At 37.7% G+C, this 22,185-nt stretch overlaps 1 protein-coding gene across 3 annotated transcripts in view; it reads right to left on the minus strand.

The window, feature by feature from the left end:
- The window catches only part of MTFR1 (mitochondrial fission regulator 1), a 67,244-nt gene that overhangs the window by 36,202 nt on the left and 8,857 nt on the right, over positions 1-22,185 (minus strand). For all 3 annotated transcript variants that reach the window (XM_082674534.1, XM_082674532.1, XM_082674533.1), the window contains exons 2-4: positions 17,717-17,856; positions 9,352-9,450; positions 1,262-1,377 (exon numbers count right to left, since the gene is read on the minus strand). In XM_082674534.1, coding sequence (XP_082530660.1) covers positions 1,262-1,377; positions 9,352-9,450; positions 17,717-17,779 — 278 coding nt within the window. In that variant the 5' untranslated portion in view covers positions 17,780-17,856. The remainder of the gene's footprint in view (positions 1-1,261; positions 1,378-9,351; positions 9,451-17,716; positions 17,857-22,185) is intronic.

A 22,185-nucleotide genomic window follows, 5' to 3' on the forward strand; every position in this document is an offset into this window, starting at 1 on the left:
CCCTGAGAAGCCTTGCTGAACCTCTCATCCCACAGTGGCCTTCTGTATTCACTTAGTAGTCTTTCCAGTATCACTCTTATTTAGTTTTGTAATCTCCTCTAGCAAGTATTTCCAAGTATTCCTGGAAACCTGGGACTGTGTCTTATTTTATCTATGTATCCTTGATGCCTAATAAGAAGAGTTGAATAAGCTGAATAGGTGTTTATTAGATTGAAGAGTAGTCAATAATTTACTCAGGCTCTATCAAATAAATGAAAGCACTTCTGTAACTCTTGCATACTGTCTCCTTTGAATCAAAACTCATCCTGAAGCCAGGACATGAAACCAACCTAAATGTCCATCGACAGATGAATGGATAAAGAAGATGTGGCACATTTATACAATGGAATATTACTCAGCCATAAAAAGAAACGAAACAGAGTTATTTGTAGTGAGGTGGATGGACCTAGAGTCTGTCATACAGAGTGAAGTAAGTCAGAAAGGGAAAAACAAATGCCGTATGCTAACACATATATGGAATCTAAGAAAAAAAAGGGTACTGATGAACCTAGTGGCAGGGCAGGAATAAAGACGTAGATGTAGAGAATGGACTTGAGGACACGGAGTGGGAAAGGGGAAGTTGGGGTGAAGTGAGTGTAGCATCGACATATACACACTACCGAACGTAAAATAGTTAGCTAGTGGGAAGCAGCCGCATAGCACAGAGAGATCAGCTCGGTGCTCTGTGATGACCTGGAGGGGTGGGATAGGGAGGGTGGGAGGGAGGCTCAAGAGGGAGGGGATATGGGGATGTATGTATGCATATGGCTGATTCACTTTGCTGTACAACAGAAACTAATAACACAGTATTGTGAAGCAATTATACTCCAATGAAGATCTATTAAAAAAAAAACTATCTTGACTATACAAATTTCCTAATATGATCCACGGTGATTCCTCTGCCTCAATAAGACCATTAGAATTACTTACTTATCTAAATGTATTTATGATAGGTCTTTCTGATTTCTCATTTTAGAATGTAAACTTCCGGAGGGCAAGGAATTCTGTAATTCTTAAGGACTAGGACACAGTTACAGGTCTCTTAAGAACTTTACAAATACCAGCTGAGTGTTTAAAATGAACAGAAAAGATGACCACTCAGAAAAAAAAAAAGAACTGGGTTACCAGAGATCAAATTAGGCTAATAAAAGGAAATACTGTACATGTATCATCTTAAAATACTAAATACCGCATCTCAGCTCTGATAGCCATCCAGACTAACCTTCGTCTTGTTGAACATTCTCCTTCTTCTTTGGCTACCCATCCAACATCAGCAAAAGACACCACTGCATCCTCTCCTGGCTGTCTGGGGCTCCATTCTGTTGTAGGGCTGGTAAGCTGTAAGTTACAAACAGGGAAAGTTCTTCATCTAGCACCAAAATGGTAGAATAAAACATTTTCTTACCTAAGGAAAATCATCAGCTCTAGTGTTACAAACACATGGACAGTTTCTAGCATTTCCACTGAAGGTCTCCATGAAAGAGACCTTTAGTTATGTTATACTGTTGTTTAATAGTGCATGCAATCTCTGAATTATAATTTAACTCATTCAATTTTTATTTTACAGGTCAAATGAGACTCATTAAAAAAAAAAAAAACCTCTATTCATCCTAAAACATTAAGAAAATTTTTAGAATTTAAACATTATAAATCAGTTCTTTTCTGAAGAGATTTAGTAAAAAGTATAGTGACCAATTTGTGCTAAATCTGGGAATATTTTTAAATGGATATTATATAGATACACTGTTACAATAATGAAAATACATTTTCAAATATCATTAGAGCTCTTGATTTTTAAATTAAAGTATTAACTATATTAAAGAACCAAAAATACAAATAGCAGAACAGAATTCTCTAGCTAACCTTAAACACCTAGATGAAGGAACAGAATATTCTGAAATAAATATGACAAAGAAAAAGCGTGCAAGTTCTGAAACTGACCTTCAAAAAATGGAAAAATAACTTAATTGAATTAAATTTGTTTTGTTATAAGAATAATGCCTCAGAGCCAGATGGCCAATGAATAATAGTTATCAGATTAATGTAATACTTCCTACAAGTTGAAGTAAGGTTTAAATAAAAAAGAAAATGCAGACTTTTTAATTGAAGAAAAACGTTTAAGAGGCCAAAGAGATTTACATGTATTTATCAGAAAGCTTCTACAGTAACCCATGCTTTGTTTGAACCTTCTTACTATTATCATTGCTAGATGAAGCTTTTGGAAGCTACACTTAAATAATACTTGTTCCTCAACTGTAAAATATACCATACAAACACATAATACTAATATGGTTAAAATTTTTAAATAATGTATCTTTAATTTTTAAATAATATATCTTTAATATTAAGAATAAAATTTTAACTAAACATATTGGCTCCTGGTATGTGCACGCATTCAGATACCATAATTACCTAACATTATCAACTTCATAGAGTAGTATTAGAAAACTGACATTTTAACAAGATACTAAGAATATCAAGTGTTTAAAATGCCTTAAATTCTGGCTTTGGGGAAGGACGGGGGTATAGGAAAGAAAGAAAACAAGTATATTAGAAGAGTAGAGATTTAAGGACTTAATACTGGGCAAAAACAAAAACAAAAACAAAAAAAATAACGGAATTAAGATGAAAAAGCTTTCAAAATACCAGCGTTCTGGGCTCCCCTGGTAGCGCAGTGGTTGAGAGTCCGCCTGCTGATGCAGAGGACACGGGTTCGTGCCCCGGTCCGGGAAGGTCCCACATGCCGCGGAGCGGCTGGGCCCGTGAGCCATGGCCGCTGAGCCTGCACGTCCAGAGCCTGTGCTCCGCAATGGGAGAGGCCACAACAGTGAGAGGCCCGCGTACCGCAAAAAAAAAAAAAAAAAAAAAAATACCAGTGTTTTAAGGCACACAGTGGAGTAACTGTGGTCAGAAGAGAAAAAAAGTATAAGCTTCAGCAAGTACATTGTCAAGGGATATGATCAAAGAAAAACCAAAAAGAAGATTTTTCTACTTCTCCCTTATATGTTTCAGAAATTTATCTAAATAAGTCAATAAAAAATAGTTTTCAGTAAATTGGTATCCTGTACAACTTAAATAATATAAATGAACTAGGCACCACATCTGGTCTCAAGAGCCTGCGAATCTGGCAATATTCTGTTGCTATCCATTACTAAGAACAGAATGGTATATTAATACTCCCGTAACATTATAAAATGGAGATTCTAAGTGGGTTACATGGAGATTAGGGAACAGGAAGGTCCCCCAAGCTCTGTGGAAGCTCCTAGAAAATACAGTATTTAATGGGCTATTTTGTACAAGTGACAAATCATAAAGGTAAAACCTGAATGGTCCCTTCCTTAAGGTGCTAGTTCATGAAGATCAATTTGGTTACCTAACTCTTTGTTTAGAAAATAAAATTTTGTTCCAATACACTTACTAGTTGGTAGGAAGAAAGGTATATTTAAGATAAATAAAAATCTAGTTTTGACCTTAAGACTTCTTACCTTCCCATAAAAGCTACAAAAATTGCTGTTTTCTTCCCAGATATTTTTGTTCATAAAAGGAAGCAAAATACTTTTCTAAGAATACTCAAAAATATAAGTTAAACCCACTCTGTGACAGCCTTTCAAAGTATTTTATTTTATAATGTAAAGATCATACAATATTTCTCAATTTTACATCTGTAACACTTCGCATATTAAACATGAAATGTTCCTTTTTGCACAAACTTTAAAAAAAAAATTATTCCATGGACTTAGTCTGTAATCTTACTGAGCATTGATTATATTTAATCACTGAAATAATACCATGTCTATAACATGTACTCAATGAGATGAAAATGTTAATGATACTGTCAGGAACCAATTCCAGAATTGATAATACCTGTATCATTTCTAATTGACATCCTGCGCCACAAAACAAAGTAGTTTTAGTATTTAAGTCACGTACTTACATTTTAACAGTGATTTATGCCACCAAAAAAGAAGCCTAACAAAGTCCCTGGGGAAACTCATACAAAAAACAAAATAAAACTGAAAAAAATCTAATCTTTTTTTAAAAGGCCACTTCAGTTGTTGCTGAAATGGGCACTCAGTAGCATAAGAATGAAACAGAAAGTACAGTTCACCTAGTAAAGTACTAGTTTAGGTGAGGTCAGTGTAGGCAAGGGGACTGAGGGCATGGAATTCTTGGAGGTATGATTTAGACACCACTACTGACATGCATGGATGATGGATGGGAAGTTTGAAAAAGAAAAGGTCAACTTACTGAAGGTTCCAGCAAGGTCCTGTCCTACCACAGCTATTGTTAGTAGGGGGGGGAAAAAAAAAACGACAGAAAATTTTTTTTTCAAAATCAAGGGCATTATAAAATTTAAAATAAAATTAGTGCTTATTGATTTATCAGTATCCAAATTCCTTTCAGAAAGAAAAGCATTTCATTCAGAGCAAAATTCAGTAAGAGCATTGTATTTTTACTGATCTTAAGAAATTCAAATCAACATTTGAAACAATTTAAATTATCCAAGATTCAATTATATTTCTAGAATTTTACTGAATTTTAGGTAATTTTAAATATTCTGATAATGTAAAACTACACTGAAGAAATTGATTTATTTAATAAAACGCATAAAAGAAAAATATAAAGCTTGTACAAAAGTTGAAATACTTAGAATAAAATATTAGAAGAGCTCACTTTGTCCTCATGTGACTTTTCATAAAATAAACACACTGGCACCGGGAACTAGGATTCTCTCAGTTTCTTGCCGAAAACGGTGTAACAGTAAATATACTCAGTCTATTTTACCACCTTTTGTTTACAGCCAAATGCAAAACATGTATTCTTAAAAGCAACACAGTAAAATAACTTCTAGATTTTTAATTACAGATTTAATTATTCCTCTTTTTCTACCAATTCCTGTCATAGTAAGAAAAAGTAAAAGCAGAATTTCTGCATTTTAATATAGTGACATACAGTGACACCAATAGGCCAAGAGGTATACCTGAGTAAAGAACACCAAACTAAATATTCTAGCTGAGACAGGCACTAATATTGCTGAGTAATGCGGTCACTTTAAAAAAAACTGAGCATCTATTAACCCTTCCTATTCATGACACACCTAGAATGGGGGAGGGAAGGAAGGTGAGGGGAGAATAGGGAGAAGAAAAAGGACCAGAGAGACAAGAGGGAAGGAAATGTGTGTGTGTATCTCTCAAAATAACCTAGGAAGGTAAGTAACAGTATCTCCATGGAAAAGCAAGTCTGTAAGAAGTCAATTACTGAGAATGAATAAAACATCACAAACAGTTATTTACTGAGTTGGGCTTCAAATTACTATGCCATGTTACCAAATTTATAAAACATAATGCATATATATCTGGATTCAGTTACCCTTAAGGGCCATTTTATAGCTAAAAATATCAAGAAATGGTATGACATCACATGTATGACATCACATACTAGCATAGTCCAGATTACCAGACAGTAACTGGGAAAAATATGAAGTTTAACAATGAATTTTAGTATGAATCCAGGTACTTATCCACAGATGGCTCAGACATCAAAGACCATGATACCACACTACGTCTCCCACCTCACTAGCTCCTGACAGAGGGGCCTTGTCTTAGCTCAACAGTAACCTCTGTCTTGCCTCAGGACCTCTGCACTTATTGTTCTCTCTGCCAACACTGCCTCACATCCATCCCTCTCCCTAACTCACTGAGGGGCTGGCTCTTTTTAATCCTTATTTGTCATTCCTCCAGGGATGCCTTCCCAGACCACCACTGTTAGTCTCCCCATGCTATACCAATTTTTCCTTCACTGCACTTAGTACAAATTATAGTTTTATGCTTATTAGCATATTTTCTTGCTTAATATCTCTCCCACTGAACCATATCCCAGTAAGGGTAGAGATCGTGTCTGTTTGCTTCACCACTGACCAACAGCACCTAACATAATGCATGGATTTCAAGTTGATTTGCTGAATAAAGATGGGCTGCCAGGTAGCAGGCAGCTGTTTTACTTCCACCTTTAGTCACAGTGTGTGGACTTCAGTGAGAATCTTATTCATTACTTGTTTGGTTACAGAACATTCCCTCCACCACCAATTCCAACAATCACTCCTAGCAATCTAAGAAAATAGCCTGGGGCAGGGTTTCCACAGGAAAAAAAGGTAATCCAGGTTAAATTTCCCAGAGTTCTGCCAGTTACTGAGCAGGGATTCAAACTACTGTAGCACAGGGCCCACCCTCCCCTTATCTGATGGTATGCAAGAGCACTTTTTTTTTGCCTTAGATTTTTCTAAGTGTAGTATTTTATTACCCCAATAAGCCACACTTAAGTTCCATGTTTTTCTTTAACTCATAAAATTTGAAATTTATAAAAAGGACCCCAAAGGTGTTTTAGTGATTACTTTCATAATTTGCCAATAGATAATTATGTTACTACTGTAAACATTTCTTTAGCAAAATACTAAAACACAATCTGTAAATGAAGTCCTCAAACTCTACGCTACATAAGAAGCTTCTGAAAAGGTTTTAAAAAACAAATGAACAAAAAAATCGAATATATGAAATTCGGATTTAGTAAGCCTTGGATGACATCTTATATTCTTTATACATTCCGTAAGTGTTTTTGCGAGGAGGCTGGGGCCTTGGAGGATGGGGCCTGAGCGTGGATATTTTATTTTTTAAAGCTCCTGGTGATTTAATTATGCAGCCAGTATTGAGAACCACTACACATCAAAACCTCTGAACTCCATTCCAACAAACAGAGCAAATAAACATTGAGTGCTTTTATATGATTTTTTTTTTAACATTCATTACCTCATTTTATTCCCAGCCCAATATTCATTGGGCGCATTAACTGGATGAAGGTGTAAATAAATGTGCTGATCTGTGTTCTGATTTGTGAACCTATAAATACACAGAAATCCAATTTGTTTAAAAAAAAAGGCAAAAGTTTTGGGAATTCCCTGGCAGTCCAGTGGTTAGGACTCCAGGCTTCCAATGCAGGGGGCCCGGGTTTGATCCCTGGTCGGGGAAGTAAGAGCTCGCATGCCAAGCGGCACGGCCAAAAGAAAAAAAAAATCCAATCTGTAAAACCAGGGAGTTCACTTAGACAACCAAGTAAGTTAATCTGCTATTCTGCTGCAAGGTGGCAATAACAATAAAATCCCACCACTAGCATACTTTTATTGTGCACTAATTATGTACCAGTTACAATATTCAGGGCTTTGCATGGATTATCTTGTCTAACCCTCAAAACACAAAGTAACATGCCTGTCTTGCCCATCATTTATGTGAGTCTTCCTTGTCTGCAGATATATGGGTCAGCTGACAACAATGAAAAGATGGTGTGATTTAGAAGGAACACACTGAGGCTTAAGATTTTGGAGGTGAAACTGTTGTGAGGGCGACCAACTTGAGGTGATGCCTATTGAGTGCTGGGTACAAGAAAAGGAATAGAAATGAAAGTCTACAGGAGCAGAGGAAGAAAAGAAAATATGAGACTAAGTTCCAAAAGACAGTGAAATCACCCAGGACAACAAAGGACTGGCTTTGACTACTAACTCCTGCTTCTGAATTGACCCATGAACACTTCATTCTCAAGTTTAATCTATTTCAACTTTTCTCTCCCTCCCTGGGTCCCATGGTGGTTCCCCAGTTCCAGACTTTCTATAGCAGTATTTACTCATGTTGGACTCCTGGACAGTCCAAATACATTCCATATCAATCAAACCTCCAAATGAGCCAAAAAAAATAGCAAAAATGAATTGTCAATTTTATTACTCTTAAACGGCATCCCTTATATTTTTTGAAGACTCTACATTTTTTATATTTCTGATAGATGTAGTAAAAAAAATTAAATTAAAGAAACAGAAGATACAGAAGAATGATAGCAGATTTAAAATATCTAAATAAGTAGCAGATAAAACACTCACTTTAAGATTGATGCTGAATTTGAAAAGACGCAGCATGCTGCAAAACTGCCTGGAAGTAAAAAATCTCACTATAAACAAATGTCTTCTGTTTTCTACTACATTCTCAAGTAGGTCACCAACATTCCTCTTACCTTACTCCTCTCCTTTATGTTAATTTCTCTTTTCAAATGCAGCTCCTGTACTAAACCTAAAACTCTTATTATGCTCAGATGCTTCTAAGTGACTAATAACATTGAGAAAGAAAATCCTGCCAAGAAAATGAACTCGGCCGTAGTACTTCGGCCCACTGACTGTCAAGGCAGATTTGGGTTGCTACCAGAAAATGCTGGATTATCTCCACGTCCTTTCATACATCTCTAGCTATGTGAACACAAATGCTGAAGCAAGTTCTCCTGCAACAAGGTTAAGCAGACAGATAAAATTTTAATGGAATAAATGGAGCAATCAGAAGAAAAGTTACTAAGTCTTAGTTAACACAATAGTTATTTGAAGAAAACTGGCAAATAAAGCAATCAGAAATTGGTGTCTCAGTGAACTGAATTCTCAGAAATTGTGCTTGAGAGAATTACTATCATAGGTTTCTCTACTGTGATTTTTTTAAAAAGCCCATCATTTGATAAAAATTACTTCTGCAAAGTTCCAATCTGTCAATCTCTAGATTGATGCACAAAGGTCTTGCCAGTCAATCCGCAAGTGGGCGTAGCAATGACCTACCTTGTTAGTGAACCTGAACAAATGGTCATTTCTACCACTTACTTAGAAACAGATTTTTAACTCTCTACAAGGAGGAGTGATTTATAAGTAAGACATCTAATAAGCTCGCAGGGGCACTTCTGACCTTCTGAATTATGAGTTAAACTTATCTTCCACACTTCACATGCTAATCTATTATTTAAAATTGGTATAGATTATCTGCTGAACTTTATATACTTAAACGTTGAACTAAAAGATTTTCTTATTACTACTGTAGAAATTACTGAAAAACAAGAATAAAGCTATGTGAAACATGTCTCACACTAAAACAACCGTAAGGAACAAAAACCCAAATCAAGAAAATAGGAACTTATCTCCAAGCAGAGTTGAGCTACTCCTGATTTGGTGCTAGAAGACAATGCTCAAGGTCACCTGGGAATTAACAACTGCTGGGCTTATTATATGCTTCTAAGTCTGTATGTATTCTTAAGGATAAATGTCTTACAGAGCTTCAGTAATCACTTCACAGAGGAACTAAATTTAGAAAGACTTTACCGTGGTTTTTATCCTCTTTTATTTTATTGATAGCAGCATCAATAGTGGGGAGAGGTTCAAAAAGTACTTTTAAAGCTGTCTGGCCTATTTACATCACCAATGCACATATTAATATAAAATTTGAAATATATAAAGTACAGTACCTGAAACTGAACTCTTGGACACTGGATCAGAGATAAATTAGTACCAATTTTCCTTACGATACTTCGAGATGAACCATATGGCTTCCCAGACCAAAGTACCTAAGTAGGAAAAACCAAAAGTTTAATTACAAGACTTACAGAACTGTTAATACAAAGCACTGGACAGTTAATTGCATGACATGCTGACACATTAATTATGGGATCACAAAGCTCTATGTTATGGGAAATGAGCTAATACTTCTCAATTAAAAATTAAAGAATATATACAGCAGGTTGTTACTAATGCAATAAAGTTTAATGTAAGGCATTATATAAAAATGTAAAAGAACAACTAGTGGAAGTTCCCTGGTGGTTCAATCTCTGGTTGGGGATCTGATCCCACAAGCCGTGCAGCATGGCCAAAAGGAAGGAAAAAAAAAAGAACTACTAGTAATTGTAAAATAAAATTATATTAAGAGTAAAAACTCATCTGTTTTCCTTAGGTTTTCATCCTACTCTGCAGAGGAAACTATTTTATCTCCTCTGCTATGTTTTTAGAATCTTATCTTTAAGTTTTTCAAAACTACAAGCTACTTACAATAGACTTTCAAAACAAATGCAAATCAGTACAAAGTTCAGAATCTGAATTTGTACGACGCAGGATGCTGCATTTTGTTTGCTACACAAGAAGGCCTGGCCAAGGGTGAGTGGGGGCCAAAATCCAGTTGTACTTGTGAGGCCTTGTCTCAGGGGAAAGGTGTCTTTTCCTAATTTATACAAAAGTACTAAATAGGCTAGTGATAACCCTAATGAGCAGAATTTTTCAGATGAAATCATAATACACAGAGGACATTATGCTATGCTTAAAGCAAAAACAAACACAAACCTCAAAGCAAAAAGCAAACAAAAAATGCACAGGCAGAATGTTAAAGCATTACGAATTGTACCTTGAAACTTCTCCCCAAGTATATGCTCTTTCCTTAAAGAGAAAAACTATCCATCTGTTTTGAGTGCTATACCTGAAAGCCTGGACAGAAGAGTAAAGAGAGGTGGTATACTATTAAAAGCAATTTGGAAAAAAAAGAATGAGAATGATATGACTATTTACTAATTCATTCAACTGAGATATTCAATTGCATCCTAAAACTATTAAATAAATAGTACCCAATCAGCTGGCATGTATTCTGAGCAATGGACACTGACCCCTTTTTAAAGTCACTCCATGCCCATTCTAATTTAAAGAATGGAATTACAGTATGACCAAACAATGTTACTGTAAACAGTTGGACCAAGCAATGTTACTGTAAACAGCCATGGCTCCAACACATAACCCTAACTAGACCTTTAGAGCATTCTAAAAGCATGCACAACTTGTAAAACGAGCATAGAAGCAATCTGACTTCTTAGATTTTAGCAATCAAATCCAATTTAAGGTTAACAGTATGAATCAAAGTGAGGATCATGGGGTATATATAATACCTCTGGCATCTGCCTCTGCTCATATAATTCTCATCATCAATATGGTCAAAGTTTCAGATAAATAACAAGGACCTACTGTACAGCCCAGGGAACTATATTCAAGGTCTTTTAATAACCTATAATAGAAAAGAATCTGAAAAAGAACAGATATATACATATAAATGTATAACTGAATCACTTTGCTGTACATCTGAAGCTCACACAACATTGTAAATTAACTATACTTCAATTTTTTTAAATGGATTTAAAAAATTGTTCAAAGTTTCACTGACTGTTTACCTGGGAGAGCTCCAGAAAGTACTATAACCTACACTGGCTACTATAACCAACAAAAACTATAACTCCTGCTTTAGAAATATAAATTAAATGGATGGACAGGTTGGAAAACTGGTCAGTGGAAAGATAAGACGTCAATACTGAAATAAGAATATTAAACAAAGAATATAAGAGGTAAAGTTACTGTGAAGCTTAGAATTACGTGGAGTTCAGGAAAGCAATCATTCAAACCAATGATCATACAGAGAATTATCACATGAATAGTGTTAATAACACATGAGGACCAAGAGGAGGAAAATCATCCGACCAGAGGAAAAAGGGAAGAATCACAGCCTTACAAACCCAACATAGGAGGCCAAGAAAAGCAAGAGGGAAGAGAAATGGGGATATATGTACAGTTGATTCACTTTGTTATAAAGCAGAAACTAACGCACCGTTGTAAAGCAATTATGCTCCAATAAAGATGTAAAAAAATAAAATAAAATAAAACAGTATTTAAGCAAACTCTTTACCTTATACATGTTAATTGGCATCGATCTTTTAAAAAAATAGCCATAGGGCAATAGTAACTACACCACTCAATCATTTCTCGTGTCTTCTATTTAGCCATAAGTCAAAACTCTCCTATGATGTAGGAGAATGATATTTATACATCACAATGTTACAATTACATAGTCTAATGTGAATCTTCCATCCCTCCAGTAAGCAAAGATCTTAACTGCAGATGAAGAGGACAAAAAAGCTCACGAAGAAAAGTTCAAAAAGGACTTGCCAAGGTCAGAAACTAAGATTTCTGCCAGCTTTTAGCCTTCCTTGCTATGCATGCTTCAGGGCTAAGTTTCAACTATTATCTTCCCATCTGCTTTATATCAGAAGGAAAGAATACCAGGTGCCTTCAACAAGGGAAAGTGGCCAAAGCGTCAGCTTTTATTTATAGGGAATTAGTAGACTATTTAGGCTTTTGATGCAAAGTTAAGGAAAGTAACTTGCCTTATGTGATTATTTTTTCAAGTATACACAGTGGACTAACATAATGTTGTTCTGTTACTTATGAACTGCATAACATTTAGCACCAAAAATTATGAAGCAAGAGTCTTTATAAGCTAATGACTGGGATACTTAGAAAGAAGAGGAGCCATAACCTTCAGTGGATTGAAGAAAAAGTAAGGGGAAGGAGCAGCTAACTTCCAAGAAGTCTAAAACTAGGTCTTAACTTTATTTTTTCTATTCAGCCCTCATGGAGGGGGAGAAATTGTAAATGGCTGTGAAGAAATAATGAACAGATGGTATGGAAAGTCACCATCTGTGCATTGGGAGGCTGTACGGCCCAAGTGCATCTCCTACCCTAACTGGTGGCTGAACTGTGTCTTGTCAGTACACTTGTTTGGAGAAGGAAAGGCTTCCTCTAAAGATGAACTGTCAGTAATATCTTTTCAGATCTAAGAGAGAGGGCAGGGAGAAAACTGTCATTACTAGACAATTCGATTTCATTAAGAAATAAGAATTGGGCTTCCCTGGTGACGCAGTGGTTAAGAATCCTCCTGCCAAAGCAGGAGTCATGGGTTCGAGCCCTGGTGCGGGAAGATCCCACATGCCACGGAGCAACTAAGCCCGGGCGCCACAACTACTAAACCTGCGCTCTAGAGCCCGTGAGCCACAACTACTGAGCCCGCGTGCCACAACTACTGAAGCCCACATACCTAGAGCCCGTGCTCCACAACAAGAGAAGCCACCGCAATGAGAAGCCCGTGCACCGCAACGAAGAGTAGCCCCCGCTCAGCCCAACTAGAGAAAACCCGCGCGCAGCAACAAAGACCCAACGTAGCCAAAAATAAGTAAAATACATTTATAAAAAAAAAACAAGCATTCAATTACATTAAGAAAAAATTAAGTAACAGTAATTTTTTTTAATTAATTTATTTTTGGCTGTGTTGTGTCTTCGTTGCGGTGTGCAGGCTTCTCACTGCAGTAGCTTCTCTTGTTGCAGAGCACGGGCTCTAGGCGAGCGGGCTTCAGTAGTTGTGGCTCACGGGCTCTAGAGAGCAGGCTCAGTAGTTGTGGTGCACGGGCTTAGTTGCTCCGCGGCAGGTGGGATCCTCCCGGACCAGGGCTCGAACCCGTGTCCCCTGCATCGGCAGGCGGATTCTCAACCACTGCGCCACCAGGGAAGCCCTATTTATTATTATTAAACAAAAAAACTGCTTTGCTTTATTTATAAGTACTGATAAATAATGTAATAATGAATCTGTGTGGGGCATGCATGTTTGCATGTCTGAGTCTAGTAATGACAGTCCATAGCATCTGGCAACAGAGTTTGTAAGTGATGACAGCAAGGAGGAGGATGACACCAGGAGAGCAATTTGTTCTTTGTTAACAATGTGAAAAGCTATTGTCGAAGTGCTGAAATGTGAGGCTGGAATCTGAAAATGTCATCTGTCTCACCATGATGACTGCACTCAAGCTTTATACGGTGGTGATTCATTTCTTAGAGACTAGTTAAATCTATATTTCTATCTGAGAGTCACCATTTAGCAAGAAAAAATATAAACTTAATTCTAATCAAATGTATTTTTCTCAAAAAAACTATGTAATATTAACCCAAGGTTCTTATTCTGATATATAATTTCGCATATCCCTGAAATTATACACAAAATTATGTACATATACAACATTTTTCTAGGAAGAAGGTCCATACCATTAATCAAATTTTTAGGGAGTCTAGGACCCAACAAAGTATAAATTCTTAATTCCAAGGGAACCAGAGGAAAATAAAAAGTATGTGTTGGGGAGAAGGGGGTGGAGATAGGAAGATGAAATTCTATAACAATTTTGAAATCCCCAACTGAAGACAACCCTTCCGTCAGTTCTCTTCTTCCTTATCTAAACTCCTAGCCACATTCACATTCTTCCTCCAAAACAGAAGAGGAAAACAAGGTTGCAATTCTTAAGTATTACTGGAAATATATTCCTAATACAAATTAGATATTTGCTGTAACTTTTCAACATAAAATACTGAGATGAACCAGAATCACATTAGTTTCATAGCTTGCTTTCTCTAGTTTAAAACCATTTTTACTTAAGGGCATAAATATAGTAATAATAGAATGAGGAGAAAGTTTGGACAAATGTGAATACAGCTGACCCCTGAACAATGCTCAGGTTAGGGACACCAAACACTGCCCCCACTTTCCCAACAAAATCCACATATAACTTTACAGTTGGCCCTCCTGTATCCAGGGTTTCACATCTGCGGATTCAACCAACCATGTATCATGTACTACAGTACTTAACTACGGAAAAAAATCTGCATCTAAGTGGATGCAAGCAGTGGAAACCCACACTATTCAAGGGTCAACTGTATATAGTTTTAAATTCAAACAAATGTTGAGGCCAAATGGAATGCAGTGAAGAGAAAACATAGAGACCACGGCAGCATATAGGCCTGGTTTTAAAAGTAGGCTCTACCATTTATTGTCTGTATAAAGCTGGCAAATTATTGATCCCTCTATGTTTCCCTTTCCTCATCTATAAAACGGGGACAGTATCTACCTCATAAGCCTATGAGCCTTAAATGAGTTAAGGGAGGGGCTTCCCTGGTGGTGCAGTGGTTAGGAGTCCGCCTGCCAATGCAGGGGACGCGGGTTCGAGCCCTGGTCCAGGAGGATCCCACATGCCTCAGAGCAACTAAGCCCGTGCGCCACAACTACTGAGCCTGAGCTCTGGAGTCTGCAAGCCACAACTGCTGAGCCCACATGCCACAACTACTGAGGTCCACGCGCCTAGAGCCCGTGCTCCGCAACGAGAGGCCACTGCAACGAGAGGCCCGTGCACTACAACGAAGAGTAGCCCCCGCTCGCTGCAACTAGAGAAGGCCCATGCGCAGCAATGAAGACCAAACGCAGCCCAAAATAAGTAAAATAAATAATTTTTTTAAAAAAACTGAGTTAAGGTATTTAAGTATAACACGACTTTAATAAATACTGTCTTCTTCCCCTTCTATTATAAGAGGTAGCAAAGTACACTAAAAAGAAGATTTTGGAATCAAAATTGGGTTCATATTACAGCTCTGCCACTTATTAGTCAGGTAACTTTGCACAAGTCAGTTAAACACTCTGAACCTCAGGTTCCTCATCTGTTAAAAAAAAAAAAAGTGTTGTCCTAGTGAACACACAAAATACATGTAAAAGACTGGGCATAGTAAGCCGATCAGTGATAGCTATTATGATGGTGCTGATGTGTATGGTAAAATACAAAGAGCTAATCATCACCAGCTGGGCCTAATGGCAAAAACAAAACGCAGATCTCAAAACCTGCACTTTCTTTTTAAAGCAGATAAAATATGCAAAGAATGAAGACATTTTCTGCTCTTGAATACATTCAAATATAGTACCAAGTTCATTTATATATCAAAGCAGTGAGAAATATGTATTTATCATTGAAAGATGGAACTAAAAAGTTTTTTTTTATATTCAGATTACTCTTCAGCAGCAAGCTAAAAGATCCCAGAAACTAAGATAGAAAATAACTCCAAAGGGTCAAATTGTTTAATGTTAGGAGAAGATTTATTTTTATATAGATTTTCAGTTAACTGATTAAAGGTGATGATTATATGTTACATAAAAAAATGATCTTTCCATCTATTGGTAGAAATCAGTTGTGATTTTAATACTGGGAGCAAGTTAATGCTCTCTTACCTGGTCCATTCTTTGATGAAAGGCACCCATGTTACAGCTCAAAATGAACAAAGCTAAATAAGTAAACTAAGCTAAATAAAGTGTGTTATCTATTCCTGAAACAAAATTCTGCACTTTGGCCTCAATCAGCACTGGTCACATTGCCTGACTTGGGGCGGGGGCAGGGGGATGACAGAGCAAAACAGTAGGAAATTAACCGTCATTGAATGTACCTACACTACATACAGGCCACTGTGATAGGTCTTTTACATACACTGCCGTGTAAATCCACAGGTTCATTGTGCAGGAGTAGTTCTTCCTACCTGTAATTTGTAGATGAAGAAAGTAACTGGCAGAGATAAATTTCATACCCAGGTTTGTTTGAATCCAAGACCTACAATCTTTCCACTCAACTACACTTCTTACTAAAATTGCAAATAAATACGAATCATAAGCTGTAAAGTTTCACTTTTGGGGAATCATTAGCAACAAAAGCTTCCTAACTTTCTGAAAAGAAATTCTTTTGCTGTCAGTACTGAAATGTTAACCTACCCTATGCAGCCAAATGATGGTAAGTAACAATTGAGAAAGGTGGTATACTGCATTAAGTGAAGTTCAAAACATGAGAAGATGTAACTGAAAAAGATGAAAGTATTAACTTTACAAACCATTTTCCTATTGTTTATTCGAAAGATAATACTCAAAATTATGTAAATATAAAAAAGGGTAGGGACTTCTCTGGCAATCCAGTGGTTAAGACTTTGTCTTCCAATGCAAGGGGTGCGGGTTCAATCCCCAGTCGGGGAGATAAGATCCCACATGCCTCGCGGCCAAAAAACCAAAACATAAAATAGAAGCAGTATTGTAACAAATTCAATAAAGACTTTAAAAATGATCCACATCAAAAAGAATCTTTAGGGGCTTCCCTGGTGGCGCAGTGGTTGAGAGTCCACCTGCCGATGCAGGGGACATGGGTTCACGCCCCGGTCCAGGAGGATCCCACATGCCACGGAGCGGCTGGGCCCGTGAGCCATAGCCGCTGAGCCTACGCGTCCGGAGCCTGTGCTCCACAACGGGAGAGGCCACAACAGTGAGAGGCCCACGTACCGCAAAAAAAAAAAAAAAAAAAAAATCTTTAAAAAAAAAAGCGGGAGGGGGGGCAGGGTAAATGTTATTTGGTTCTTTGCTTTTTATCTCCAAAGAAAATAGATGGAACTTTGTGGGACTGGGGCAACAAAACGTTCAACCTTCTCTTAGCAAGATTCAAAGAGACACAAAATAAAAACAAAAAAGTAAAAGTAGTGCATTAAAAAGTATACCCATATTCAAATTATGTAACCTGCCTATATCTTTAATGAATACAATGTAATTCCATGTCACCAATGACACTGAATGTGAAAATGAGAAACAAATATTCCACAAAATATGCTTGGCACAAGTATTGCTCTAATAACTTTACACTGGATCTGAAAAAAAAATTATGTATTAGTAGAAAATACTTTTAAAAATGTCAAGATCCGAACATCTTTGGCACAGAATAACAATATTACACTAATTTTTTCCTTTGTATCTACAGTTGTTATATTTTAGGAGACATGACTTACCTTTTAAACAGCTGTGTGATAAACCACATTATAAGAGCATTCAATATTAACAGTTCTACAACATTCAGAGTTGTCAAGCATTAGTCAAACATATTTTATTCCATGATTTCTATATACATTTAAGCCTTTTCCTCACTAATAACAAATGCATTGCTTTTACCAGTCACATGAATATTGGTTAAGTTTTCGATGTAACCAACCCATCCCTTACTTAGGATACTGGGTAAAGATTCACTTCCATGATTTAAATAGTAAGCAAATTAAATACTACATAAGTTGGCCATACATAAGATTCATTTTTCTCAGAAAAAATTCTCAATGTCTGGATTTTTAAAAAGAATTTCAAGCACTTACCGATTGCATGCTTCCAACCTGTTGAAAAACCATCCTAATTAGGCGTTTAATCCAGCCAAGCATTTAGATGGCAAAGTCTCTCCAAATTTGCATTTCAAGTACTTCAGGCATACATAGTAGCACATGGTCCATAAAGCACACTGAAATGTTAAAATGTAAATACTAAAGTGAAATAATTATTATTTAGAATCTTTATTGTCTACAACACATCTCACAAAGTAAGTTTAGTCTACATCTTAAACCTTTGTGTGTATAAGTTTACTTAAGGAAAAAAATTTTCAACTAAGACCCGACACAGCCAAAATAAATAAAACAAATTAAAAAAAAAAAGAAAAAAAATTTACTTGTGATCACCTTTAAATAAACTAATGGTACAATTTTTTAAATTTTTTTAAGTATTTCTTTTCCAGTCAGGGTTCTACCTTGGAAGCAACAAAAACCTACTGTGGCTGACATAAGTAGAAAATATATTTATGGAAAGACACCCAGTAGACAACAATCTTAGAAGAAACTTATAGGCTACACAGCCAGGAAAGACATCCAAAACTGCCGCAGAACTGGTCTTGGAAGACACCACTGCAACTGTTACTGCCACCCCTGACAGAACAGAATCTACCAGTTCCCACTTTCCTGTCCCACTGGCTCCTGAGTTGCTGTCCATACTGGCGGCATTTGCTTGGACGAACCTACCTGGCTACAGTTACAAGCCGATTCTGGTTCTCACCAATATCATAAAGGAATTCCGGAAACATAAAACAGGAATTCAGAGGCCAGAAGGTCAAAAATAACAAAAAACCACACTCACTGGCACTATAACCCCTGCCACTCACCCTCTTTACCTCCCCATCAATATACTGTATATCTGATAGAATTATGAGCTCACGTGGCATAAACCAGTTTACCTGAAGTGTTGGTCTCCAACACGACAAGTTTACACCAGACTATAAATCAATGTGCTGCTTCCTTGTCAAGGAAGCCTTTAAAAAAAAAAAAAAAAGCAGTACTTAGTCAGCGGTCCCCAACCTTTCTGGCACCAGGGACCGGTTTCGTGGAAGACAGTTTTTCCACGGACGGGGCGGGGCGATGGTCCAGGCGGTAATGCGAGTGACGGGGAGAAGCAGATGAGGCTCCGCTCGCTCGCCTCCTGTCGTGCGGCCCGGTTCCTAACAGGCCGTGGACCAGTACCGGTCCGCGGCTCAGGGGTTGCAGACCCTTGTACTTAGTGATATACTTGATTTACATTCTGATATAGGCTTACCCCTTTGTGGACCAGAAATAACGTTTGTGGTCTACACTTTGAGGAGAACTTGATAAAGAATTACAAAGAATTGGGGCGGGGTGGGGATAAAGTTGTCACAAATACACCAGACGCTGAGTGAAACATGAACTAGAAAGAGCCCAGCCCTAAGGACAGATCAAAGTATGCAATGAAAGAGTTCTAAGCGCTGACAGGAACATATAATTTATTGATAACTAAGAAATGGCCGGGGCTAGAACTTTGGTGAGACATATATTTAAATATTACCAACATCTATAATTGCCTGTAAGAATGAATATTCTGAGAGGTAACGGTAATAAAAAGTGCAAAGGGCCAAAAATAAGCTGGAGATGACTGACAAAAAACTGGTCAGAGAAAAAGGATGGTTTTATGTAATTGGAAAACCTATCACTTTTTTTTTTTTTTTTTTTTTGCGGTACGCAGGTCTCTCACTGTTGTGGCCTCTCCCGTTGCGGAGCAGAGGCTCCGGACGCGCAGGCTCAGCGGCCATGGCTCACGGGCCCAGCCGCTCCGCGGCATGTGGGATCTTCCCGGACCAGGGCACGAACCCGTGTCCCCTGCATCGGCAGGCGGACTCTCAACCACTGCGCCACCAGGGAAGCCCTAAACCCATCACTTTTTTAAAAAACTGAGATATAACTTACACAGGCAAGTGCACAAATTTTAAGTATGTCCAGCTTAATGAATTTTTATGTATGTATAAACCTGTGGAACCTCCATCCAGATCAAGATGTGAAACATCTGAAGAACCCCAAGAGCTCCCTTGGGCCTCTACCCAGTCAATATCCATGCCTCACCTATCTAACTACTACTCTAACTTTTACAGCCTATCACTTTCGCAGGCTGCATGTACTCTTCTGTGTCTGACTTCTGTCACTCAACATTGTCTGTGACATTTATCCACATAATTTGTGAATCACAGTTCTTTTTCACTGATGTTCAGTATTTTGTTGTGGTACTATGCCACAATTTACTTGCCCAGTTTACTGGGGGCTTTTTTTGGTTGTTTTTTGTTTTACTTTATTGGCGTACAGTTGATTTACAGTGTTGTATCACCCAAATTACTGTTCATGAACATTTGGGTTGTTTCCATTTTTTAGCTACTATAAATAAAGTTGCTGAAACAATTCGTGCACATAACAAAGCAAGGTACACATAAGAACTAATTTCTCGGATTTCCCTGGTGGTGCACTGGTTAAGAATCCACCTGCCAATGCAGGGGACACAGGTTCGAGCCCTGGTCCAGGAAGATCCCACAAGTGGAGTAACTAAGCCCGTGCACCACAACTACTGAGCCGACAAGCCACAACTACTGAAGCCCGCACTCCTAGAGCCTGTGCTCCACAACAAGAGAAGCCACCACAATGAGAAGCCCACGCAATGCAATGAAGAGTAGCCCCCGCTCGCCACAATTAGAGAAAGTCCATGCATAGCAACGCAGACCCAACACAGCCAAAAATTAATTAATTAATTAATTTTAAAAAGAAGAACTAATTTCTCTTGGGACTTCCCCGGCGGTCCAGTGGTTAAGACTCCACGCTTCCACTGCAGGGGGCGTGGGTTCCATCCCTGGTCTGGGAACTAAGATCCCACATGCTGTGTGGCACAGTCAAAAACGAAAAAAGAACTAATTTCTCTTGAGTCTATACCCAGAAGTAAAACTGCTAGATCATCAGATTATACAGAGATAGAGATAAAGCTAAATCTTTGAAAAATCTGTAGAAACTAACATTTTTCTGAAGTGGTTGTACCAATTACACTCCCGCAAGCAGGTATATACAAGAGCTCTAGTTGTTCTATAATCCTTGGTATTGTCAACGGTCAATACTTGGTATTGTCAGTCTTTCTAATTTTAGCAATTTTATTAGCTTTTCCACAGGTTTTGGGGGCATCTTGATACCTTCCATTAAGAAGTGTCTTTCGCTCGCTTTTTTTTTTTTTTTAAGATTTCTTTTGATGTGGACCAGTTTTAAAGTCTTTAATGAATTTGTTACAATACCGCTTCTGTTCTATGTTTTGGTGTTTTGGCCTTGAGGCATGTGGGATCTTAGCTCCCCAAGCAGGGATGGAAACCGCATCCCCTGCATTGGAAGGCGAAGTCTTAACCAGTGAACCGCCAGGGAAGTCCCTTTCCCTCGTTTTTTAAGCAGATAGTTTTGCGTTTTTTTTTAACTATTTTTAAAAATTATTCTTGCCAGAAAAAAAAAAAAATTCTTGCCAGCAAAGAGTCTGTGCCAGAGATAAAGATTAGGAAGCACTGGCTTAGAAAAAGGAGATGCAACCTAAGAGTGAATGGGCTAACTCATACTCAGAGTAAGAAATGAAGCCCGAATAGAAGCCTCAAGAAATACTTGCGCATCAAGCAGAGAAAACAAGAGTCACTGGGAAAAAAATGATCAGAGGTAATAGAAAAATGAGAGAGGTGTTGTTACCAAAAAAAAAAAAAAAAAAAAAGGGAAATTTCAATAAGGGGAATGGTTCTTGTTACTGATAAACAGTAAACACAGAGGAGAGGTCACATAGTCGGTGGCCGCCTACAGTTACCCTTTCCTCCAAACTTCTCCACTGTGCTCTCTGGAACCCTGTTTGAAGGTAAGCATCCCCTCCCCCTCGCTGAACTGAAATTTGGCTGTCCCTCTAGAATGCTGCTTCCAAGCCTTCTCAAAGGGTCCTGTGCTTGCTTATTCTCTCCTACTTTATATCAAGGCTCTTTCCAATCAATTACTGCTCTAAGCTCTTTGAAAAACCCTCCCTCAAAGGCAAAACTAAAGTGACAACAAAACAGAGCAGTGGTCACCAGGGTTATTAACTACAGCAAAGCACAAGGGAGGTTTTGGAAAAATGGAAGTAGTTTATATCTCGATTGTGGTGGTGGTTACATGACTCTGTGTTCAAAGAAATGTCTGCCAAAAGGAGTGAATTTTGCTGTATGTAAATTATACCTTCACTTAAAAAAAAAAAAAAGCTCTCCTTAGGAAGCACTGCTTTACCACCCTCTGTCCCTCATGAGGGTTGACTTAAGGACACTTGAATCATTCCCTATCGCTCAGCTATGACTTCAACCGAGTCTTCTTCTCTACTCCAAGTCCTTTCCTAAATGGAATTCTGTACTTTGGCCTCATTGGCACTAGTACACCAATAAACAAATATTCTTGCTGGTGCTAGGTGATTATAATATTCACAGATATGA

This window comes from Grampus griseus, assembly GCF_964374135.1.
Source record: "Grampus griseus genome assembly, chromosome: 17".
NCBI classification, from domain to species: Eukaryota; Metazoa; Chordata; class Mammalia; order Artiodactyla; family Delphinidae; genus Grampus; species Grampus griseus.